This window comes from Sarcophilus harrisii, chromosome 2 (assembly GCF_902635505.1).
Source record: "Sarcophilus harrisii chromosome 2, mSarHar1.11, whole genome shotgun sequence".
Lineage (NCBI taxonomy): Eukaryota > Metazoa > Chordata > Mammalia > Dasyuromorphia > Dasyuridae > Sarcophilus > Sarcophilus harrisii.
This window is the reverse complement of record NC_045427.1, coordinates 429889367-429909135: the sequence shown is the minus strand read 5'-3', so window position 1 is coordinate 429909135 and position 19769 is coordinate 429889367. Positions and strand designations below refer to the sequence as shown.

Below are 19769 nucleotides of genomic sequence, written 5' to 3'. Positions count from 1 at the left end.
CTTCCCCCACACTCCGCAGGGTGCACACTGAAGCTGGTGGGCATAAATTACCTGTGAGGAATTGGGAAGTCAAAAGACAGTTGAAGGAGAGCTAGGCCATGTAACCATAGGAGCTGCTAAATTTTATTAGGAAACATTTGTATGGTGGGAGCTGGAGTATGGCAACCTTGGTATCACAGTTAATGCAAACAGCAAAGGATGCTTTCTCCCATGGGAAAGCTTATCCAGGACCATGGGCCATCTGAGTCTTCTTTGTTCTTTTTCTGAACACTATCTGATCTGGCCTGGGGCATTACAGAGGGACTCCATGTCTCTCACTGTCACAGCCTTGTAAGCAAACTCTCCAGTCAGCCTATAGACTCCCAGTCCTCCCCCCCAAACTAAAACAAAATTTTACATATTTTAGTCTAACATATTTGTGCTGAACATGTTTAATAATAGGATTATAAAGGAGATACTGGGATTAGTAAATTGAGAAGAGAAAATGGAAATTGCTGATGGTCAGTTGGATAAGTATAGTGAGGTCAAAGTCCCTTCCATCTCCTCCCCACATAGGGGACTGTCTTGACAGCTAGAAGGGACTTCCTACCTGCTGTGAAGTAAGAGCTTTGTTCCTTTCTTTTTACCTTGCCTTAGGTTATTGCTGTGGTTATGGAGTCATTCACAGATATTGACATCTTCAGAGACCTACAGGAAGTATGTAGAAAGCAAGAGGTGGCCGTCTACATTCTTTTGGACCAGGCTCTAATCCGTCATTTCCTGGACATGTGTGTGAATCTAAGAGTTCATCCTGAACAGGAAAAGGTTTGTACCAAAGTGTCTAATGGTAAAGGAAAATATATTGATACTGACTACATTTATTTATAAAATTTTATCTTATCCTTGGGCTCATCACTTAACCCCAATTGCTTTAGCAAAAAAAATAAAATGAAAATCTTATCAACTTAGTTCTATCTAGGATACTAATTAATACTTTAGATCTTTTAGTGAGCTGTTGTCCTTGGAACTGGTTACATTTATTTCTACATTAAATAGGCCTCTAATTTCATGTGAAGGTAAGAGGATTTTTTTTTCCTGATTCTGATCCTCGTTAAAATCACATGTTTTGAACTAAGTGGGGAATAGGGTTGGTGGTATGTAGGTTTGTTAGGGGAGTTTACTCCTAAGTAGTTTTTAGTTAGAAAAAAATAGGCCCTTGGAGAGACCTACATGAACTGATGCTGACTGAAATGAGCAGGACCAGGAGATCATTATATACTTCAACAACAATACTATATGATGATCAATTCTGATGGACATGGCTCTCTTCAACAATGAGATGAACCAAATCAGTTCCAATAGAGGAGTAATGAACTGAACCAGCTACACCCAGGGAAAGAATTCTGGGAGATGACTGAACCACTACATAGAATTCCCAATCCCTCTATTTTTGTCCTCCTGCATTTTTGATTTCCTTCACAGGCTAACAGTACACTATTTCAAAGTCCGATTCTTTTTGTGCAGCAAAATAACTGTATGGACATGTATACATATATTGTATTTAATTTATACTTTAACATATTTAACATGTATTGGTCAACCTACCAACTGGGGGAAGGGATGGGGGAAGGAGGGGAAAAGTTGGAACAAAAGGTTTGGCAATTGTCAATGCTGAAAAATTACCCATGCATATATCTTGTAGATAAAAAGCTATTTAAAAAAATAGGCCTTGAATTTTGTAAAACACTTTACAAATATCATTTTACACCACAGCAACCTTGGGAGGTAGTGCTATTATTATCCCCATTTTACAGTTAAAGAAACTGAGGCAGATAGAAGTTATCACACAGCCAGTAAGCATCTGAGACCTGATTTGAACTTAGCATTAAGAATAATCATATTTATTTTGTGTTAATATAAAAGAATCTTGGCCCTGTGGTTTTATTAGTACAGAAAACTCTCAGTGAAGAAATTCCCTCAACCAAAGGAGATTGTTACTCATCCTATAACTTAAAGTCTTGGAGTTTCCTGGGGACTGAGAAATCATGACTTGCTCAGAGCCATAATACAGATAGTAAGTGTCAGAGGTGAGACTCAAAACCAGAGCTTTCTTATTCTGAGGCCATATCTTTACTGTGCCATATTGCCTCTCCAAAAGGATCCGATTGACAGCAAAAAAAAAAAAAGCAATAGTTTTAAAATATACAAGCTCTGGGATTCAGGAAGGTTGGCTACTGTTTGGCATCTGTTGTTTACTACTTAAGTTCTCAATATATCTGCTTCTTTGTTAAATATTTATGTTTGCAGAAATTCGAGAGCATTTTATAAGAATTCAGGTTTATTCTTCCTGCTCCTTCCTGCTATGATAAAGAAACTAAGGAACAGACCATTGAGCGGTTTTTGACTTGCCTATGTAGTAGTATTATTAAAGCCTTAAATTGCCAATACTTTTATTCAATCAAGCAGATTATCCTACATCCACAGTTTGGAAGGAAGTTGACATCAAATATGAAAATAAGAAAGTGAAGCTGTTGGAAAGACCATCATTGAATATATAACTTATAGCAGTGCCAGCACCGTTCTTAAGGTTCTACTGGCAGCACTGTAGCTAATAAGGACAAGTGTAGGGAAACATTAGCTAATAAACTTAGGAACCTTATTCTGTGATACATTGCTTGTGCCCATTTCTTTCTTTCTTTTCTTTCCTTTTTTTTCTAGTGGTAGTGATGATTTTTTGCAATACAAAAAAAATTTTGCTTTACAAAATAATTTCCAAATTCCCAAATAATTTCCCAAATTCCTTTATTTTATTTTATTTTATTTTACTGTTTTCAACATTCATTTTTATAATATTTTAAATGCCAATTTTTTTCCCTTCTCTCCCCAAGACAGCATGCAAACTGATATAGGTTACATACGTATAATCAATTTTTACATATTTCCCTATGAGTCATGTTAAGAAAGAAAAATCACAACAAAAGGGAAAAACTACAAGAAAACATTAACAACAAAGGTGAAAATAGTTTGCTGTAATCCACATTCAATCTCCATAATTCTTTCTCTGGATGCAGATGGCATTTTCCATCCAAAGTTTATTGTAATTGTTTTGGATCACTGTATTGCTGAGAAGAGCCAAGTCTATGATAGTTGATCATCACACAATCTTTTTTTTTCCCCCAAGTATGAAAGTTTTATTTAATTTTTTTGTTAAATTATTTTTATTTTATTTATTTATTTCATTTTTATTAAAGTTTATTTATTTTTATTATTTTTTTAAATTTTCAAAACATATGCATGGGCAATTCTTCAATATTAGCTCTTGCAAAACCCTGTGTTCCAATTTTCCCTCCCTTCCCCCATGCCCTCCCCCAGATGGCAAGTAGTCTAGTATATGTTAAACATGGTAGAAATACATGTTAAATCCAATATATGTATACATTATCACATCATACAATCTTGCTTTTGATACTGTGTACAATGTTTTCCTGACTTTGCTCACTTCACTCAGCATCAGTTCATATAAATCTCTCCAGGCCTTTCTGAAATCAGTCTGCTCATCATTTCTTATAGAACAATAATATTTCATAACATTCATATATCAGAGCTTATTCAGCCATTCTCCAGCTGATACATCCACTCAGTTTCCAGTTCCTTGTCACTACAAAAAGATCTGCTACAAATATTTTTGCATGTATGGGTCTTTTTCCTCTTTTATGCTGTCCTCTATACTGCTGTACTTTTGTGATAGGCAGCTCTCAACTATATTGTTAATTTTTCTTTGTGAATATAAATAGGGTTCAGGGGAATAAACATGGTATTGAATTTAGCTTTGCAACGTTATCAAGGTGAGGGAGGAAAATAAAAGAGGGTTCCCAAATGATGACTTTTTGTTGTTTGTCTGTTTTTTTTTTTTAAAAAAAAAAAGCTTTTTCCATATTTACCAAAATTTGTTCCAAAATTAATTTTGGGGGTTTGGACTTTCTGTTAATGTTGAACCAGGTACAACTTTCTTTAGAGTGCATCACAAATAGACAATAAGAATGTTAAGAGAATAGTCTAGCCCTGAGATATCAAACACCAGATTTCCTTCCACAATATTTCAGAGTATTGCTGAAGCCAAATTAAAAGGTAATTGGGAAATATTTTAACAAAATAAATAAAAGTACAATAGAACATAGATAATATTAATGTGTGTTTTTTCAAGTCACTATGCAGTCTGCAGAGATCCTTTGTATGGCTACTAAGTCCTATTTCTATTTGAGTTTAACATAATTTGTCTAGATGAAGAGATGGTACATGGCATTACAAAGTGAGAAATTAGATTGACCCTGGAGTACAGACAAATAATTCTGTCAAGTGGGTGGATGTGATTACTAGCCATTTGTCTGCCAACAAGTAGGGTTGTGTCTAGGAAAGGGGTGAGAAGAAGGGAGGGAGAAAACAATTTTTAACCCAAGATTTTGCAAGGGTGAGTGTTGAATATCTATACATATGTTTTGAAAATTAAAAAGCTTTATTTTTTAAAAGTAGACTTAGTTTGCAACCATAAATAAATAAATCTTGTCTTATATCACTGGTATGTTGAATAACTGAGCTTAAGACTTTTAAACTTTTTTTTTTTCTCCCAAAACAGCTTATGACAGTTCGAACTATTACTGGAAATGCATACTATGCAAGGTCAGGAACTAAGATTGTTGGGAAGATCCATGAAAAATTCATGTTGATTGATGGCATTAGAGTGGCAACTGGTTCTTATGGGTAAGTATCAAACTTCTGAATTAAAATTTTTTGCAAAGGTTAAGTTGTTTTCTCCCCATAGCTAAGTGTTTGAAAATATGAAATTACTTTATTTAATTCTAGAAAAGAGAGGCAGCATGAAGTAATGAATTGTATTTACAAACTTGGCCTTAGGGGTTGGAAGACCTACTTTCAAACCTTCCTCATGGCATATGCTGGCTATGTGATTCTGGGCATGACAATTAACCTCTGGGTGCCCAAGGCAATTTTCTGCTACTGTAAGTTGCAGAACAGTAGGAGATTTGTATTGATAGAATTTCTTCACCATATATCCCTATACCAATGAAATAAGTCTGAGCCACTCAAAGAAAAAAATTAAATCTAGAAGAAAAATCTGCAGTTTTGTTGAGAGTGACTAATAACTTTGCTAATACAAACTGGTACCCCTTCCACATCTTAAGCGTTTTATAAATTGATGTGGCTCAAAAAAATCATTCTTTGATGGTTAGCTTTCTGGTTTAATGCCTTCTCATAATTAGGCTGGTTGCAGGGTTGCAGCCTGTTAGAAAGTTAATACTCACAACTGTTTTTAACCGGATGAAGGTTTGCCAGAGCTTGCATTCTGTGAGTAGAAACTTTGTGACCCCAGGGGTAGGCATTCCACTGTCTGGTAGAATATTATTAATCTACCATGATGAAGCTTTGAATTTTAAAAAGGGTTATTTCATTTAAATCATGTCTTCTACTCTTTCTTTCCCTACCCTTTTTGTAGTTAGGGAGTTTCTGGCACAGAAGTTGGGATTGGCCCCAAGATCACACTTTCTGATGGTCCAGGGAAGGCCCAAATTGGACATCCATGTTTGCTTTGCTCTCAATACTTTCCTCTGGCTCTTTAGACGTCTATAGCAGTGCTTAATACCTCAAACTTAACTAGTAAATTCTAATATAAATTCAGATTTTCTATAGAAAGCAACCTTAGGTTGTTAGCTCTTTTTTTTATTTTTTATTTTTTGATTGTTCTTGGTTTTTGAATTTTGTTCCAATTGAATCCAATTTCTTATTTCTGAGAAGAGCTCAGGGATTAGGAATTCAGTGGAAAACTGGATTGAGTCTTTTGGGGAGTGAGCAAAAGTGGAACAGAAGAAAGAATGAAGATAACAGGAATGACTCTGCTTATTATATAACTAAGCAGATTTTTCTAGTTCACCATTGGCTGTAACACAGAAGCATTTGCCTTAGGCCATATAACGTATCTAGTGTAATGACTAGGACTCTAGAGGAGAGCTGGGGCAGCTGGAAAGGAAAGAAATGGGAAAAGATAAAATCAATAGCCTTTCATGCTTAGTGTAGAAGAAAACATGGGGACTCTCACGTCCGTCCTTCATTCTGACAGGTGTAGCTCTCATTTTAGCAGAAAGGGATAGGAGACCAATGAGATAAATATGAAAAGGTAAAAAACAATCAGTATGTCAGCAATGATTATTTTTAGGAGTTGTTACATATAATCTTTACAAATAGAAATTTAGCCCCAACCGTGATTTTGCACACATTTGTAGCTCACTATTGATTATTATTGTACTATACCATAGTGTACATGAGTATTGTCCTTTTAGGCAGGATAAGATTTGGGGGGTGCTACATGCTTTTTCCAGCAGAGCTACCATTATTCAAGGTATTTCTAGAATTCTTTGGTAATTGCCTTTATGGTCTGTGATATAGATATATATTTTTTAAATCTCTGCAGTGGTAGAAAACTGGTCTTTCATGAAATTTGGGGTTTAAAAACCACCAGAAATGTGTTGAGTTAAGTTTGGAGTCATGGGCATCAAGTTCAAATCCCAGCTCTTTCATAATAGCTATGTGACCTTGGGGAAGTGTTTCTTCTTTTGTGGCCTCAATTTTATCATCTATAAAATAAAAGAGTTGGATACATGATCTGCAGGTTCTCTTTAAGCTCTTAATCTTATGATCCTATGAAAACATTTGATGCAATAAAGCTGAAAAATAATAAATACTTTAGGCCAAAATGATGTGTAAAGAATGCAATTGATTTTCTTGTGTCTTATAAATTGTCTCTGAAGATATAATCCCAAAAGAGAAAGAATACAAGCAACATGAATGTGCTCAAAACATTCTTGCAATAAGCATGTGGTCCCCTAAGGCTATTATTATGAAGGGAAAATAGTCAGATGTGTGAGTTTTTTTATTTTTACTTTCATAAAAAGACATACTATTATATCTGGTTTGATCTATGTTCCTAGCTGTATCTATACTTGATTTTAATTTACATTTCTGGTAGTCTTATAACCACTAAAGTTTTAATAGTATAAATCTGATAGCATTATATTTTATGACATATAATTACAACTAAATTTTTCTAAATAATGATTTTGTTTCTTATCTTTAGTTTTACCTGGACTGATGGCAAATTAAATAGCAGCAACTTGGTTATTCTGTCAGGCCAAGTGGTTGAACATTTTGACTTAGAATTCCGGATCCTCTATGCCCAGTCAAAGCCAATCAGTTCTAAGCTTTTGTCTGTCTGTAGAAACAGCGACAGGTTTGACCACCTGATCAACACAAAACCCCCATCTAGGGAACTCACTTTGGGCAACCTCCTGAGGATGCGGCTAGCCAAACTCTCAAGTACTCCCAGCAAAGCTGATGTGGGCTCAGAGGTACCTGTGGAGGAAAAGATGGAAACTACCTGCTATGATCCAGAGACTTCTACCATTAGTGAGGAGGACTGCCTAAGTCAAGAGGCTGAATTAGAGCTCCTAAAGGCAAATGATGTCTCCACTCAAACAGAGCCGTGGGAGATGATGCTGTCAATGAACACCTGTGAGGTGGGGACCCAAACCCACGTTCCTACAGTATGTGATGGAACCCAAACCGTGGTGGCAACTAAAGCGACTAGCTCACAAACAATGCTTTTGTCAAAGTCTGTCACCACCCAGACTATAAGCGAACCTGTGGAACCATCCTTTTCTCAGGGGACCCGCTCAAAAGATGTATCCCCAGTATCTAAAATGTCCACTGCTCCATCGACATCCTCCAGTGTGAGGTCCTTTTCTTCTTTGTCTTCCCAAGGCTCTGTGGCAAGTTCTGTCGGTTCCCATTCCTCCATTAGAGCTACTGAGTTTCTCAATCCTGGCTATCCTAAATACTCTCACAACCCCCAGAAGGATGTGTGCTTGAGGGACTCTTTCAGAAACTTGAATAAAGAGAGACAATTTCACTTTTCTGGCATCAGATCTCGGCTTAACCACATGCTGACCTTGCTGTCTAGGAGAACAGTTTTGGCTGACAGCTACCTGGGCTGTAATCCTGGGAGTTATAGCAGAACACCACTTAGTGGGGTTGGCAACAATTTACTTGCCATTCGGGATATTGCATTGTACCCATCATACCGGTGACTGATGTTTCTTGTTAGCCGACTTTGGGCATCAAATGAGCTTTTGCCAGCAGTGCAGCAGGTTTTGCCAGTGAGCCCTCCTTTTTGCAGACTACTTAAGTCTAAGTGTTCCTGATTAAAAATGCCCTGTGTGCCAAGGTGCCTTCCTTTACCTCTTAAAGCATAAAATCTTAACCAGCCTATTTTCTTTGAATCCTTTGTAGTATGCATTATTTTAAGTAATGATAATTTTTATTTTATGTTGACTTGTACAATTTTATGTTGGTTGCAGTTAGAACAGTTATTTTTTATGGGCTACTATTTAGAGGGTTTCTAGTATATTCAAGATTCAGGCAAGACATAGAAATGCACTTGGGTATTTTCCTTGTATGACTGCATTATCTATTTTATTTTAGATACTGATGCTTTTATTACATGCCTAATATTGTTATTAAAAAAAACAAAAACAAAAAACCTCTTCTTTAGGTCAAAATGAATTTTCTTTTTAACTGTATGTTCTTAGTATTAAATAAATATTCATGTGGATAGAATTTGTGTTTGATTGCTTTGGCATAGATTTATAAGAATTAAACTGTACCTTTAGTATTAGAGGGATATTTCAAGAATCAGGAAACAACTAGATAACCAATGAATAAACTTATTGCTGTTGAAAAGGAAAGAAATTGAGAATTCCAATGGAATTAGAGATTCATGGAGAGACAATATAGCATATTGCAGAGAATGCTGATAGATCTGTCCAATTCCCACTGAAGATACTTACTAGCTATGTGACCTTGGGCATCTCATCTACCTTCTGCAAGCCTCCATTTCCACATCTGTAAAATGGGGCTAATGATAGCAAAGGGTCTACTGTGATGTTCAAATAAAACTTCATGTGTAAAGTTCTAAACCTTGAAGAGCTATCATTACCATAATTATAAGAAAATTTAAAGATGAGAATAAGATCTTTATTAGCATTACAAAATGGAAGATTAAGACTGCGCTCCAGATAAACTCATAAAACTATATCAATGCAAGCTATTTAAATAAAAAGCCTGCCAGAAAAATTAGGCAAGCATCTGTACTTTAGCTTTGTTTTTTAAGTTTCTAAAACTGAACTTACAAGGGTCTGAGGTTTCCCTTTTGCTTTCCTTAGTCAGCCAGTGAGGGCCGGGGAACTGTGCTTTCCTGGATTAAAGCCTGATTTGAACTCCAGTGGCACTGGAAGCACAACTCCATCAGATGGTTGTACTGGCTATGTACAGATTGAGCAATGTACATCCAGGCACAGGGGGAAGCCCAGGACACTAACAATTATCCTAGATTCCTACTTCAGCAGTAGGCAATGCAACTGGTTTCTACACCCTGCTAATCATGATTGGTGTGGCTGTGGAATTTTGTTATTTTTTTTTTTTTTTGTCTCGTTTCCTTCCCCTGCATAGACAAAAGGGAGGCAAAAGCTTAAATGTTCACTTCCTCTTTTACCTGACTCACCTATACCAAAAGCTTTCTACAACAGTAATATTGTGCTGTCTTTTGCATACAAAGATAATGCTACCGGACCATTGTCATTAGAACATGTTGAGATTTTATTTTTCATACATTCATCAGAAATCACTCAGTCATGCAGCAAAAGTGAGGGAGAAGAGACGGACAGCCCTGGACCTTGGCTGGCAGCCACATCATGTCGAGCTCTAGAGAAGGATCCCTGGCCTGTGAAGTGGACCCAATGGGAGTGGTGGCTAGGTGGCACGGTGGGGAGAGCTCCAGCCCTGAAATCAGGGGGGTGCAAAAGCACAGGAGCCCCACTACAGGGGCAGGGATGGCCAATGGGTTATGATCGTCATTGTAGGGGATACCCCCATCAAAGAGCTCCCAAGGCAACAAAATGTTCTTTGTTTTTACTCTGCTACAGAGAGTGAAATACAGTGAAGCAAACTAACCCATGTTTGAAGCTCCACCATTGTGCATAAATGGACTGAGAATTCAGTTCAACAAACTAATTATGCCCCTTTCCTGGGTTAAATCCCGGGAGGTAAACATGAAGTATATAGTCTCTTGTCTTGAAGGAGCCTACCATTTAGCAGCAGGAAAGTAGGCTATTTGTGCAGATTCTTAATACAAAATGAAAAATAATACTTCTAAAGTTCTTTCTATAAATGGATGATCTCTGAGCAACAGGTAAGCATTTATCAAGTGTGCCTAAGTATGTAGGGTCATTGATCCCTCCTATCTTTTAAGAAATACTCACTGGCAAAATACCCTGCTCCCTTTAGAATGGAAACATCCCTGGAACACAGGGATTGGTTGAATTTTGATTCAGCATACCCACAAAGGCATGTGCTTCCCAGCTGGTCATAGTATGATTGAAATGTATCTGCCATTGATCATCAACAGATTCAGTTTCCTGGGAAACTGGCTATCGAGCCTATAGATACATGCTAACACATGGTATCATTTCCATCAACATAGGGCAGTACATCCTAATTGGCCATTTCTTTTATGTGTATTTCACTTTGGGATGCTATCTCAACTTCAATTCCTGAAATTGACTTTGGACTTTATGGCACTTGGATGGGAAACTGAAATATCATTTCTTGTTTCTTACTTTGGGATCTTCACTTTGAGACCTTCCATTTTTATTTTTTTTTTAATTATAGATTTTTATTTACAAAACATATGAATGGATAGTTTTTCAACATTGACCCTTGCAAACTTTCTGTTCCAACTTTTACCCTCATTTACCTCATTTCCCCTAGATGGCAGGTAGACCAATACATGTTAAATATGTTAAAGTATATGTTAAATCCAATATATGTATACATATTTATATAGTTATCTTGCTGCTCAAGAAAGATCAGATGTAGAAAGAAGGTAAAAAAAAACCTGAGAAGGAAAACAAAAATGCAAGCAGACAATAACAGAAAGAGTGGAAATGCTATGTTGTGGTCCATATTCATTTCCCAGAGTTCTTTCTCTGGATATAGCTGGTTCTCTTCATTACTGAACAATTGGAACTGGTTTGGATCATCTCATTGTTAAAGTCCATCAGAATTGATCATCATATAGTATAGTTGTTGAAGTGTATAGTGATGTCCTGGTTCTGCTTATTTCACTCAGCATCTGTTCAGCCCTTTCTGAAATCATCCTGTTGGTCATTTCTTACAGAACAATAATATTCCATAACATTCATATACCATAATTTATTCAGCCATTCTCCACTTGATGGGCATACACTCAGTTTCCAGTTTCTTGCCACTCCAAAGAGGGCTGCTACAAACATTTTTTGCACATGTGGGTCCCTTTCCCTCTTTTAATATCTCTTTGGGATATAAGCCCAGTCGAAACACTGCTGGACAGTGTTACTACTGGGATTATATCCCAAAGAGATTATAAAGAAGGGAAAGGGACCTGTATGTGCACGAATGTTTGTGGCAGCCCTTTTTGTAGTGGCTAGAAACTGGAAACTGAATGGATGTCCATCAGTTGGAGAATGGCTGAATAAATTGTGGTAAATGAAAATTATGGAATATTACTGTTCTGTAAGAAATGACCAACAGGATGATTTCAGAAAGGCCTGGAGAGACTTACACGAACTGATGCTGAGTGAAATGAGCAGGACCAGGAGATCATTATATACTTCAACAACAATACTAGATGATGACCAGTTCTGATGGATCAGGCCATCCTCAGCAACGAGATCAACCAAATCATTTCTAATGGAGCAGTAATGAACTGAACTAGCTATGCCCAGAAAAAGAACTCTGGGAGATGACTAAAAACCATTACATTGAATTCCCAATCCCTATATTTATGCACACATGCATTTTTGATTTCCTTCACAAGCTAATTGTACAATAATTCAGAGCCTGATTCTTTTTGTACAGCAAAATAATGTTTTGGTCATGTATACTTATTGTGTATCTAAGTTATATTTTAATATATTTAACATCTACTGGTCATCCTGCCATCTAGGGGAGGGGGTGGGGGGGGGGTAAGAGGTGAAAAATTGGAACAAGAGGTTTGGCAATTGTTAATCCTGTAAAGTTACCCATGTATATATCCTGTAAATAAAAGGCTATTAAATAAAATTAAAAAAAAAAAAAAAGAAACACTGCTGGATCAAAGGGTATACATGGTTTGATAACCTTTTGAGCATAGTTCCAAATCACTCTCCAGAATAGTTGTATCCGTTCACAGCTCCACCAGCAATGTATCAGTGTCCCAGGTTTCCTACATCCCTTCTAACATTCGTCATTATCTTTTCCTGTCATCTTAGCCAGTCTGAGAGGTGTGTAGTGGTATCTCAGAGTTGTGTTAATTTGCATTTCTCTGATCAATAATGATTTCTTCCATTTTTATTGTCCATAGTTTCGTTTATGGGGGTTTTTTGACACCTAGTCTAGTCCTGCAGTTCCCTGGCAGAATTTATTCATTTATAGGATGGGTACTTCTGAGGAACATCATGAATATTGCCAAGTAAGTGAAAGCTTTAAAGAAGTATTTTACCTGCATATATTTCTCTTCTAGAAGTGCCTGTTTCAAGGAGGTAGAAATGAAGAGGTGAGCATCTCTCTCAAAAGGGAGTTTTGCCTTTATTGCTGTATTAGGAGTAGGAAAGTTTTTTTTTCTTTTTCAATTCAATTTAATTCAATTTTAATTCTTTCAATGATTGTAAAACTTTTCTCTCTCCCTCTTCCCCCCACTAGGAAAAAAAAAACTCATAAAAAATATGTATAGTGAAGCAAAACAGATTCCCATATTGGCCATGCCCCCCAAACATGTCATTTTGGGCTCTGAGTCCATTACTTCTCTTTTAGAAAGTAGTAGGTAGAATGCTTCATTAGTCCTCTGGAATGTGGTTGGTAATTGCATTGATCTGAGTTTTTATATCTTTTAAAGTTGCTTGTCTTTATAGTATTTTAAAAAATCATATTAAATTGTTTTTCTGGTTCTGTTCATTTTATTCTATTAGTTCATACAAAACTTCCCAGGTTTCAAAGAAACCATTATTTCTTATATACAAGAAAATTTATTCTATTATATTCACATACCATATGTAGTTCAGCCATTCCCCAAATGATAGACCTCTCCTTAGTTTCCAAATCTTTACCAAGAGAGCTACTACAAATATTTTTGTTTATAATTTCTATAGTTAGCATTTATATAGCACTTTTTTATTAAAGCTTTTTATTTTCAAAATATATGCAATAGATAATTTTCAGCACTCACCCTTGCAAATCCTTGTGTTCCAAATTTTTTTTCTCCTCCCTTGCCCCGTTACTCTCCAAGGTGGCAAGTAATCCAACATATAGCACTTTGTAGTTTGCAAAGCACTTTACAAATATTATCTTATTTGAAGAAACTGAGGCAGGCAAGATAAATAATTTAATTAGGCTCACACATATAGTAGGTGTGTAAGGCTGGATTTGAACTCATATTGGTCTTTTTATTATGAGGATATACACACACATCATCTCTCTGTGTGTGTGTGGGTAAATTCCTTTTCTCTCTGGTCTCTTTAGGCTAGTAGTTTCACTTTTAGGGAAAAGGGTAAGCCCATCTTAGTAACTTTTTTATTACAGTGCTAAATTACTTTCCAGAATGATTGTACCAATGTATTCTTTCAGCAATAGTGCATCAATGTGCCAGTATTCCCATAACCTATCCAAAAGTTGTCATTTAAAAAAAAATCAACTTTGGCAATCTTATCAGCATGAGACAGGACATTAATTTGCAACTCACCTGCTCACTAATTGTTAGTGATTTGGAGCATTTATTCATATGGCTAGTGATATCTTGGATTTCTTCTCTTGAGGATTGCCTATTCAGTGTCTTAAACCATTTATTAGTTGAAAAATGGCTCATTCTTTTATATTTGAATCAATTCCTTAAATATCTTAGAAATGAAATTTTTATCAAAGAAGCTTGATGTAAATAATTTTTTCAGTAAGTTGCTTTCCTTCTCATTTTAATTGGATTGTCTTTGTTTTGCAACAACTTTCTGATTTTCTATACTCAAACTTGTCCATTTTACCTTTTATGATGCTTTCTGTTCCTTGTTTGGTCATAAACTGTACCCTTATCCATATATCTAAAAGGTAATTTAACTTTTGTTCTTTCAATTTATTCATGATATCTCCTTATGTCTAACAACATATATTTACTTTGAGCTTAAAAGATTTCTTAAATTACAAGGTAAAATAAGGGCATGCTATAAGGGGTTTTCTGAACAAGTCATCTATAGTTAGTCAGCTGTTCAAATTTTCCTTAATTTGAGGCTGATCTAATAGTTATCAAATAATTGTACCTTAATAATCCATCCGAATATACTATTAGTAGTACAGCTCAGGGGTGATGAGGGCCTGGTCTAAGATGACAATCTTGAGAGAAAAGGAAAAACTATGGAGATGTGAATGTAATATTGAGCAACTTAATCAGTTAATAATTTAATTAATATGAGAGCTTTTGAGTCAGATGCTATGAACTGCAGTCCTTAGTTTTATCTACTTGAGTATATATTTGTTCATATGTCAGATTAATAATTCTATTGATGTTGCATGGTGTGATATCTTTTCTTAGAATTTGGTAACAATTGTTGGATTTGTCATAAGAACAAGAACATCTAAATCAGAAGCGATTCTTCAGCATTCCAGTGTAGAGACCCATCCATTGAAGGAATCCTCTGTCATGTTCATGATGCATTGTCCTATACCAATTCAGTTATATTTTCTTCCATTCTTGGTTCCTTTGCTCAATATCATTTATGTCTTGTCTCTTCACAATCTAGGAGAAGTTATATTACCTTGCCAACTGGGTCCACTACAAATTGATTAATACTTTTCACAACTAAGCTTTTAATCAACTAAAAGGTTCTCATATTTCAATCCTATGCTCATTTTAACAACTCATCCAATTTATTCTTTTTTTTCCAAGTTATTCTTAATATTAAATTATTTTTATATATTTGAGGCAACAGAGTATAGCACAAAGAGTACCAGATTGAGGAAAGATCTGGGTTCATATTTTACCTCTGATACTAGCTATTGTGTTCCTGGGGCAAGTCATTAACCTCACTGGGTCTCAATTTTGCTATCTGTATAATGGGGATATAAATCATGCCCTTAGGAGTGGGGAGATTATAGGAGATAATTGATAAAATATAAAGTAATTGGCAAAACTTGAAAGGCTATCTAAATTTTTTTTTTAATGTGCAATCTGTTATTTCTCAAAACAATCCTTGGAAATAGGCCAGATATTTCCATATTATGAGTATTTAGAGATGACAAGTGATATACAGCATTTTTTCCCCTTTGGGAACCGCTAGATTATGAAGATAAATTCAGCACCAATAATTTCTCAGTCTGATAGAGACTGGTGCCTGTATTGACTCCCAAGAATATATATGGGGAGGCCATCACGGACTTTATCACTGACACATTCAAGGCCTTCCTATATACTCTGGATGTAGTGATTCTAAAAATATGGTAAATCAAAAGGACAAGTTCAGGGAACCCTTTAACATATCTTCCAGCAAATGTATCTTTCTTTCCAAGTTCTCTTTTTCTATTCATCATATTACAATCCTTCCATCACCTAAGTTCACAGCCCCCCACAGTCATACTGACTTTTTCCTCTCCTTAAAGTCAATCACTTGCTAAGTCTTGCCAATTCTGACTCCACATCTCTTATATTTCTCATCCTTTTTTCTCCACTCACACTTCTGTCATAGTTCAGATGTTTATCACTAACTACTACCCTGAACTATCATAAAAGCCTTCCTAATTGGTTTCTCCATCTTAGCCTTTCCCCTCACCAATCCTTCCTTCAAATAGCTAGTTCTATTCTTAAAATACAGATTTGCCCATTTTATCCATTTCATCCTCCCCCTCCCCCCACCAAATTTTTCAATGGTTCCCTGTTGCTTCTAGGATAAATTGAAGCTTTTCAATATGGTATTTTTTTCCCCACAGTTTTCCATATTGATCTAATAGCTGGGCTTTTTTTTTTTTTTTTTTTTTTTGGATTTAATTTATGGAATAAAACAAGCATTTCCATAACATAGCATAATAAAAAGGAATGATTGCATATAATTCTGCAAATCTATTGTGAACAACTCGCTATTCTTTTTAATATATAATAAAGTTATTATGCAAATTTCTTTTGTTTTTTCTTAATGCATATATTCTTTTTATCTTGGAGAACTTTATTGCACAAATAATATAAAAACTTTGGAGGTGGGGACTGGAGATGGATTTATCCTACAAACCTATTTTTAACACATATTCTTTTCATCTTACAGATTTTTTTATTGCACAAACAATATAAGATTCTTTTGTCTTTTCTTTTTTTCCTCTTCTTCCTTCTCCCTCTCCAAGGCTATCATAATAAGATACAAATCATATATATCCATATGTAATTATAGATATATATTAACACACACCTATGAACATATGTATAAAATCATTCCCCACACACTTCTATTCATCAGTTCTTTCTCTCTATGCAGATAGTATTTTCCTTCATATGTCCTTTGTAGTTAATTTGGGTATTTATAATAGTCAAAATGAGTTATTCACTTAAGGTTGTTCTTAAAACAATACTGCTACTAATATACACAAGGTTCTCTTGGTTTTTTTCATACAAGTCCATCCCTGTTTTTCTGTGATCTTTAATCCTAGATATTGTATTCTGCCATGACATCTGTACAAGTAGAATGCCCCTCTTCACCTCTACTTTGTAACATTCCAAGTTTCTTTCGAAATCTAGCTCAAGTGCTAAATTGAATACAAGTTCCTACCTGATGCTCAGTTATTTACACTCCCTCTCTTTAGAAATGACTTTGTATAATTTTGAATATACATTGTTGTTCCTTGATTACATGCCAATTCTCTCCAAGTGAAATTCTTCGTGGGAAGACTATTTTGTTTTTGTATCTTTGGTGTCTACATAAATTGTGCTTTACACTTGGTAGATACCAATAAATGCTTGTTAAATTCCATTAAGATTCAAGTCATCTGGCTTACCTAGTGAAATACCTTGTGTCATATGGCAATTCAAACTCAGGTTTAGACTTCAGGTTTAGTGCTCTTTCCATTACAACAGGAAATTTTTAGGGATTCATAGCAGTGGTATGTTAAATCTGCCTCTTACAGGCTGGAAAAGCCAATTCTTAACTTTATAGTATGAGTATTTACACAAGAAATGGACAAAGAAGTGGTGTGACCATATATGTACATGTATGTATATATGTATGCATATGCATATATATTTAATTAAAAAAATAACTTTATTAAGGCAGCTCCCATTATTTATTTATCTTCCCTTTATTAAAGCTTTTTATTTTTCAAAATATATGTGTAGACAATTATTCAACATTAGCCCTTGCAAAACTTTGTGTTCCAATTTTTCCCCTCCTTCCTTCACCTCCTCCCCTAGATGGCAAGTAGTCCAATATATGTTAAACATGGTAGAAATATGTTAAATCCAAAATATGCATACATATTTATACAATTATCTTGCTGCACAAGAAAAATCAAATCAGAAAAAAATGAGAAGCAAAATAAAATGTAAGCAAACAATAAAAAAGTAAAAATGCTATGTTGTGAACTACACAGTTCCCATAGTCCTCTCTCTGGGTGCATATGGCTTTCTTCATCATTAAATAATTAGAACTGGTCTGAATCATCTCATTGTTTGAGAGAGACACATCCATCAGAATTGATCATCGTATAAATCTTGTTGTTGCTGTGTAGAATGATCTCATGGTTCTGCTCATTTTACTCAGCATCAGTTCATGCTAGTTTCTCCAGGTCTCTCTGAAATCATTCTGCTGATCGTTTCTTACAGAACAATAATATTCCATAACATTCATATACCATAATTTATTCAGCCATTCTCCAATTGATAGGCATCCTTTCAGTTTCTAAAGCAGTCCCTATTTTTAAAAATAATTTTAAAATCCAGTGGAATTGGTGGAATTAACTGTTTGAGATTTGTAGGTTGATTTTACACATAAAAAAATCAAAATGATAATCATTTGAGACATCATGGAATAACAAGTCAGCAAAAATAAAAATAACATTTAGATCAAGGCTTAACCTTTTTTGTGTCATAAGCCCCTTTAGACAGTCTGGAAAAGCATATGGACTTCTCAGATAATACTGAGGGTTTTTTAGAACCCACATAAGTAAATATAATAGGCCCAATAAGTAAATATTTCCTTTTACCCAAGGATGTTGGGTTCAGATTCTATAGTACTAGGTTATCAGATACTGGAACCCTGGAAAATTCTGTTGGTCAGGTCACTCTTTGTACTATCTGAGACACAACATAAGTGTGTGGGAAAAAGGTGAAGATCTTACAGATTAAGCACATATTGATCAGGGACTGTTAGCTAAAGCCTTAAAGGCCTCAGTTTAAGAAGCATGTGATTTCAGATAAGGCCTGGACTACATTCCACTGTCCAAAAGAGGATCCGTGGTGAGGAAGCATGCCATTTTAGATAAGGTCTGGAATATATTCCATTGTTCAAGGAAGGACACTGGTGGGAAAGCTATACATCTACTACATTCCACTGACCAAATAGGGGAATAGACTTATGTGACCAATCACACTATATAGAGGGTGGGATTTTGGAGGTTCTTTGTCTGAAATGTATAAATAATGTGAACATTTTCAAGGGAGTGGCTCTTTCTTGCTGTGAATTTGGCTCTCGAGAGTCTAATAAATAATTCTGCTTTCTATGAGTGATCTCTGTAGTAGTCAATTTGGGTAGGTCTTTTTGTCCTAAACAGTTGGGGGCTCGTCCAGGATGGGGTCTTTGGGGGAGAGGGCTGTGCACCCTGGACAGGGACAGGCGCCCACGGAGCAGTTTTCTCCATGGTCTCTGGCTCTGGGTGGGCAGCCTCCCTCCCCTCTTAGACAACGACCCAAGGCAGAGGTACTCAGTGGAAAGCAGAATTGAAGATTGAAGGAAGTAGAGTCCTGACTGGCCAGCGCAGTTTTAGAATCCACACGTGATGGTTCGGTAAGCTCTCAGAACAGTTTGGGGGTCTTATTGGCGGGGTCTTAGGGAACCCGAGGGAATAGCCCTTGCTAAATTTTGTTGAGTCCTGGACTGATAGGCCTCAGTGGTAAAGAACTGCCAAGGGAAACTTCTGGGAAACTGCTGAACTTAGTTTGGGAACTAAGTATGGGAAAGATACAATCCAAGAATTTGTCAGGACAGTAGCTAGGTATAAAAGGATAAAAGGAAAGATAAAAGAGAAAAATAGAGCTTTGCGTGTTTCTGTGCGTGTCTATTTGTTTGCTTTGCATTTTGTGTTCTGTGTTAAAAAGTTAGCAAGCTCATAAGAGAAGAATTCAGCCTCTGTGTTGCAGGCTTAGAAAACTATCAGGTTGAATTGTTTGAAGTGGAATTCATTCAGGGTAGTAATTCTTTCAGAGTGGCTTAGGTAAGAAAAGAAGTTTGAAAAATGTTTTTCTCTCTCTTTACCTCTCTCTGGCTGACTGCAGCGGCCTTGTGGGGAAAAGGGAGAAAAGGGGAAAAGGGGAAATAAAAACATAGATTGAAAGGGATTTGAAAGTTTGGAAAGTTTAAAAAAATATATAGAAGAGCAATGTGCTAACAGTTAAAGAAAAGAATTTTGAATGGAAT

The 19769-nt window shown here is 35.8% G+C and overlaps 1 protein-coding gene across 1 annotated transcript in view; it reads left to right on the top strand.

The window, feature by feature from the left end:
• The window catches only part of FAM83D (family with sequence similarity 83 member D), a 29446-nt gene extending 20795 nt beyond the window's left edge, over positions 1 to 8651 (top strand). The window contains exons 2-4 of the mRNA XM_012553524.3: positions 637 to 804; positions 4613 to 4737; positions 7124 to 8651. Of these exons, the coding sequence (XP_012408978.2) occupies positions 637 to 804; positions 4613 to 4737; positions 7124 to 8132 (1302 nt within the window). The 3' untranslated portion in view covers positions 8133 to 8651. The remainder of the gene's footprint in view (positions 1 to 636; positions 805 to 4612; positions 4738 to 7123) is intronic.
• Positions 8652 to 19769: the final 11118 nt, after the last annotated feature.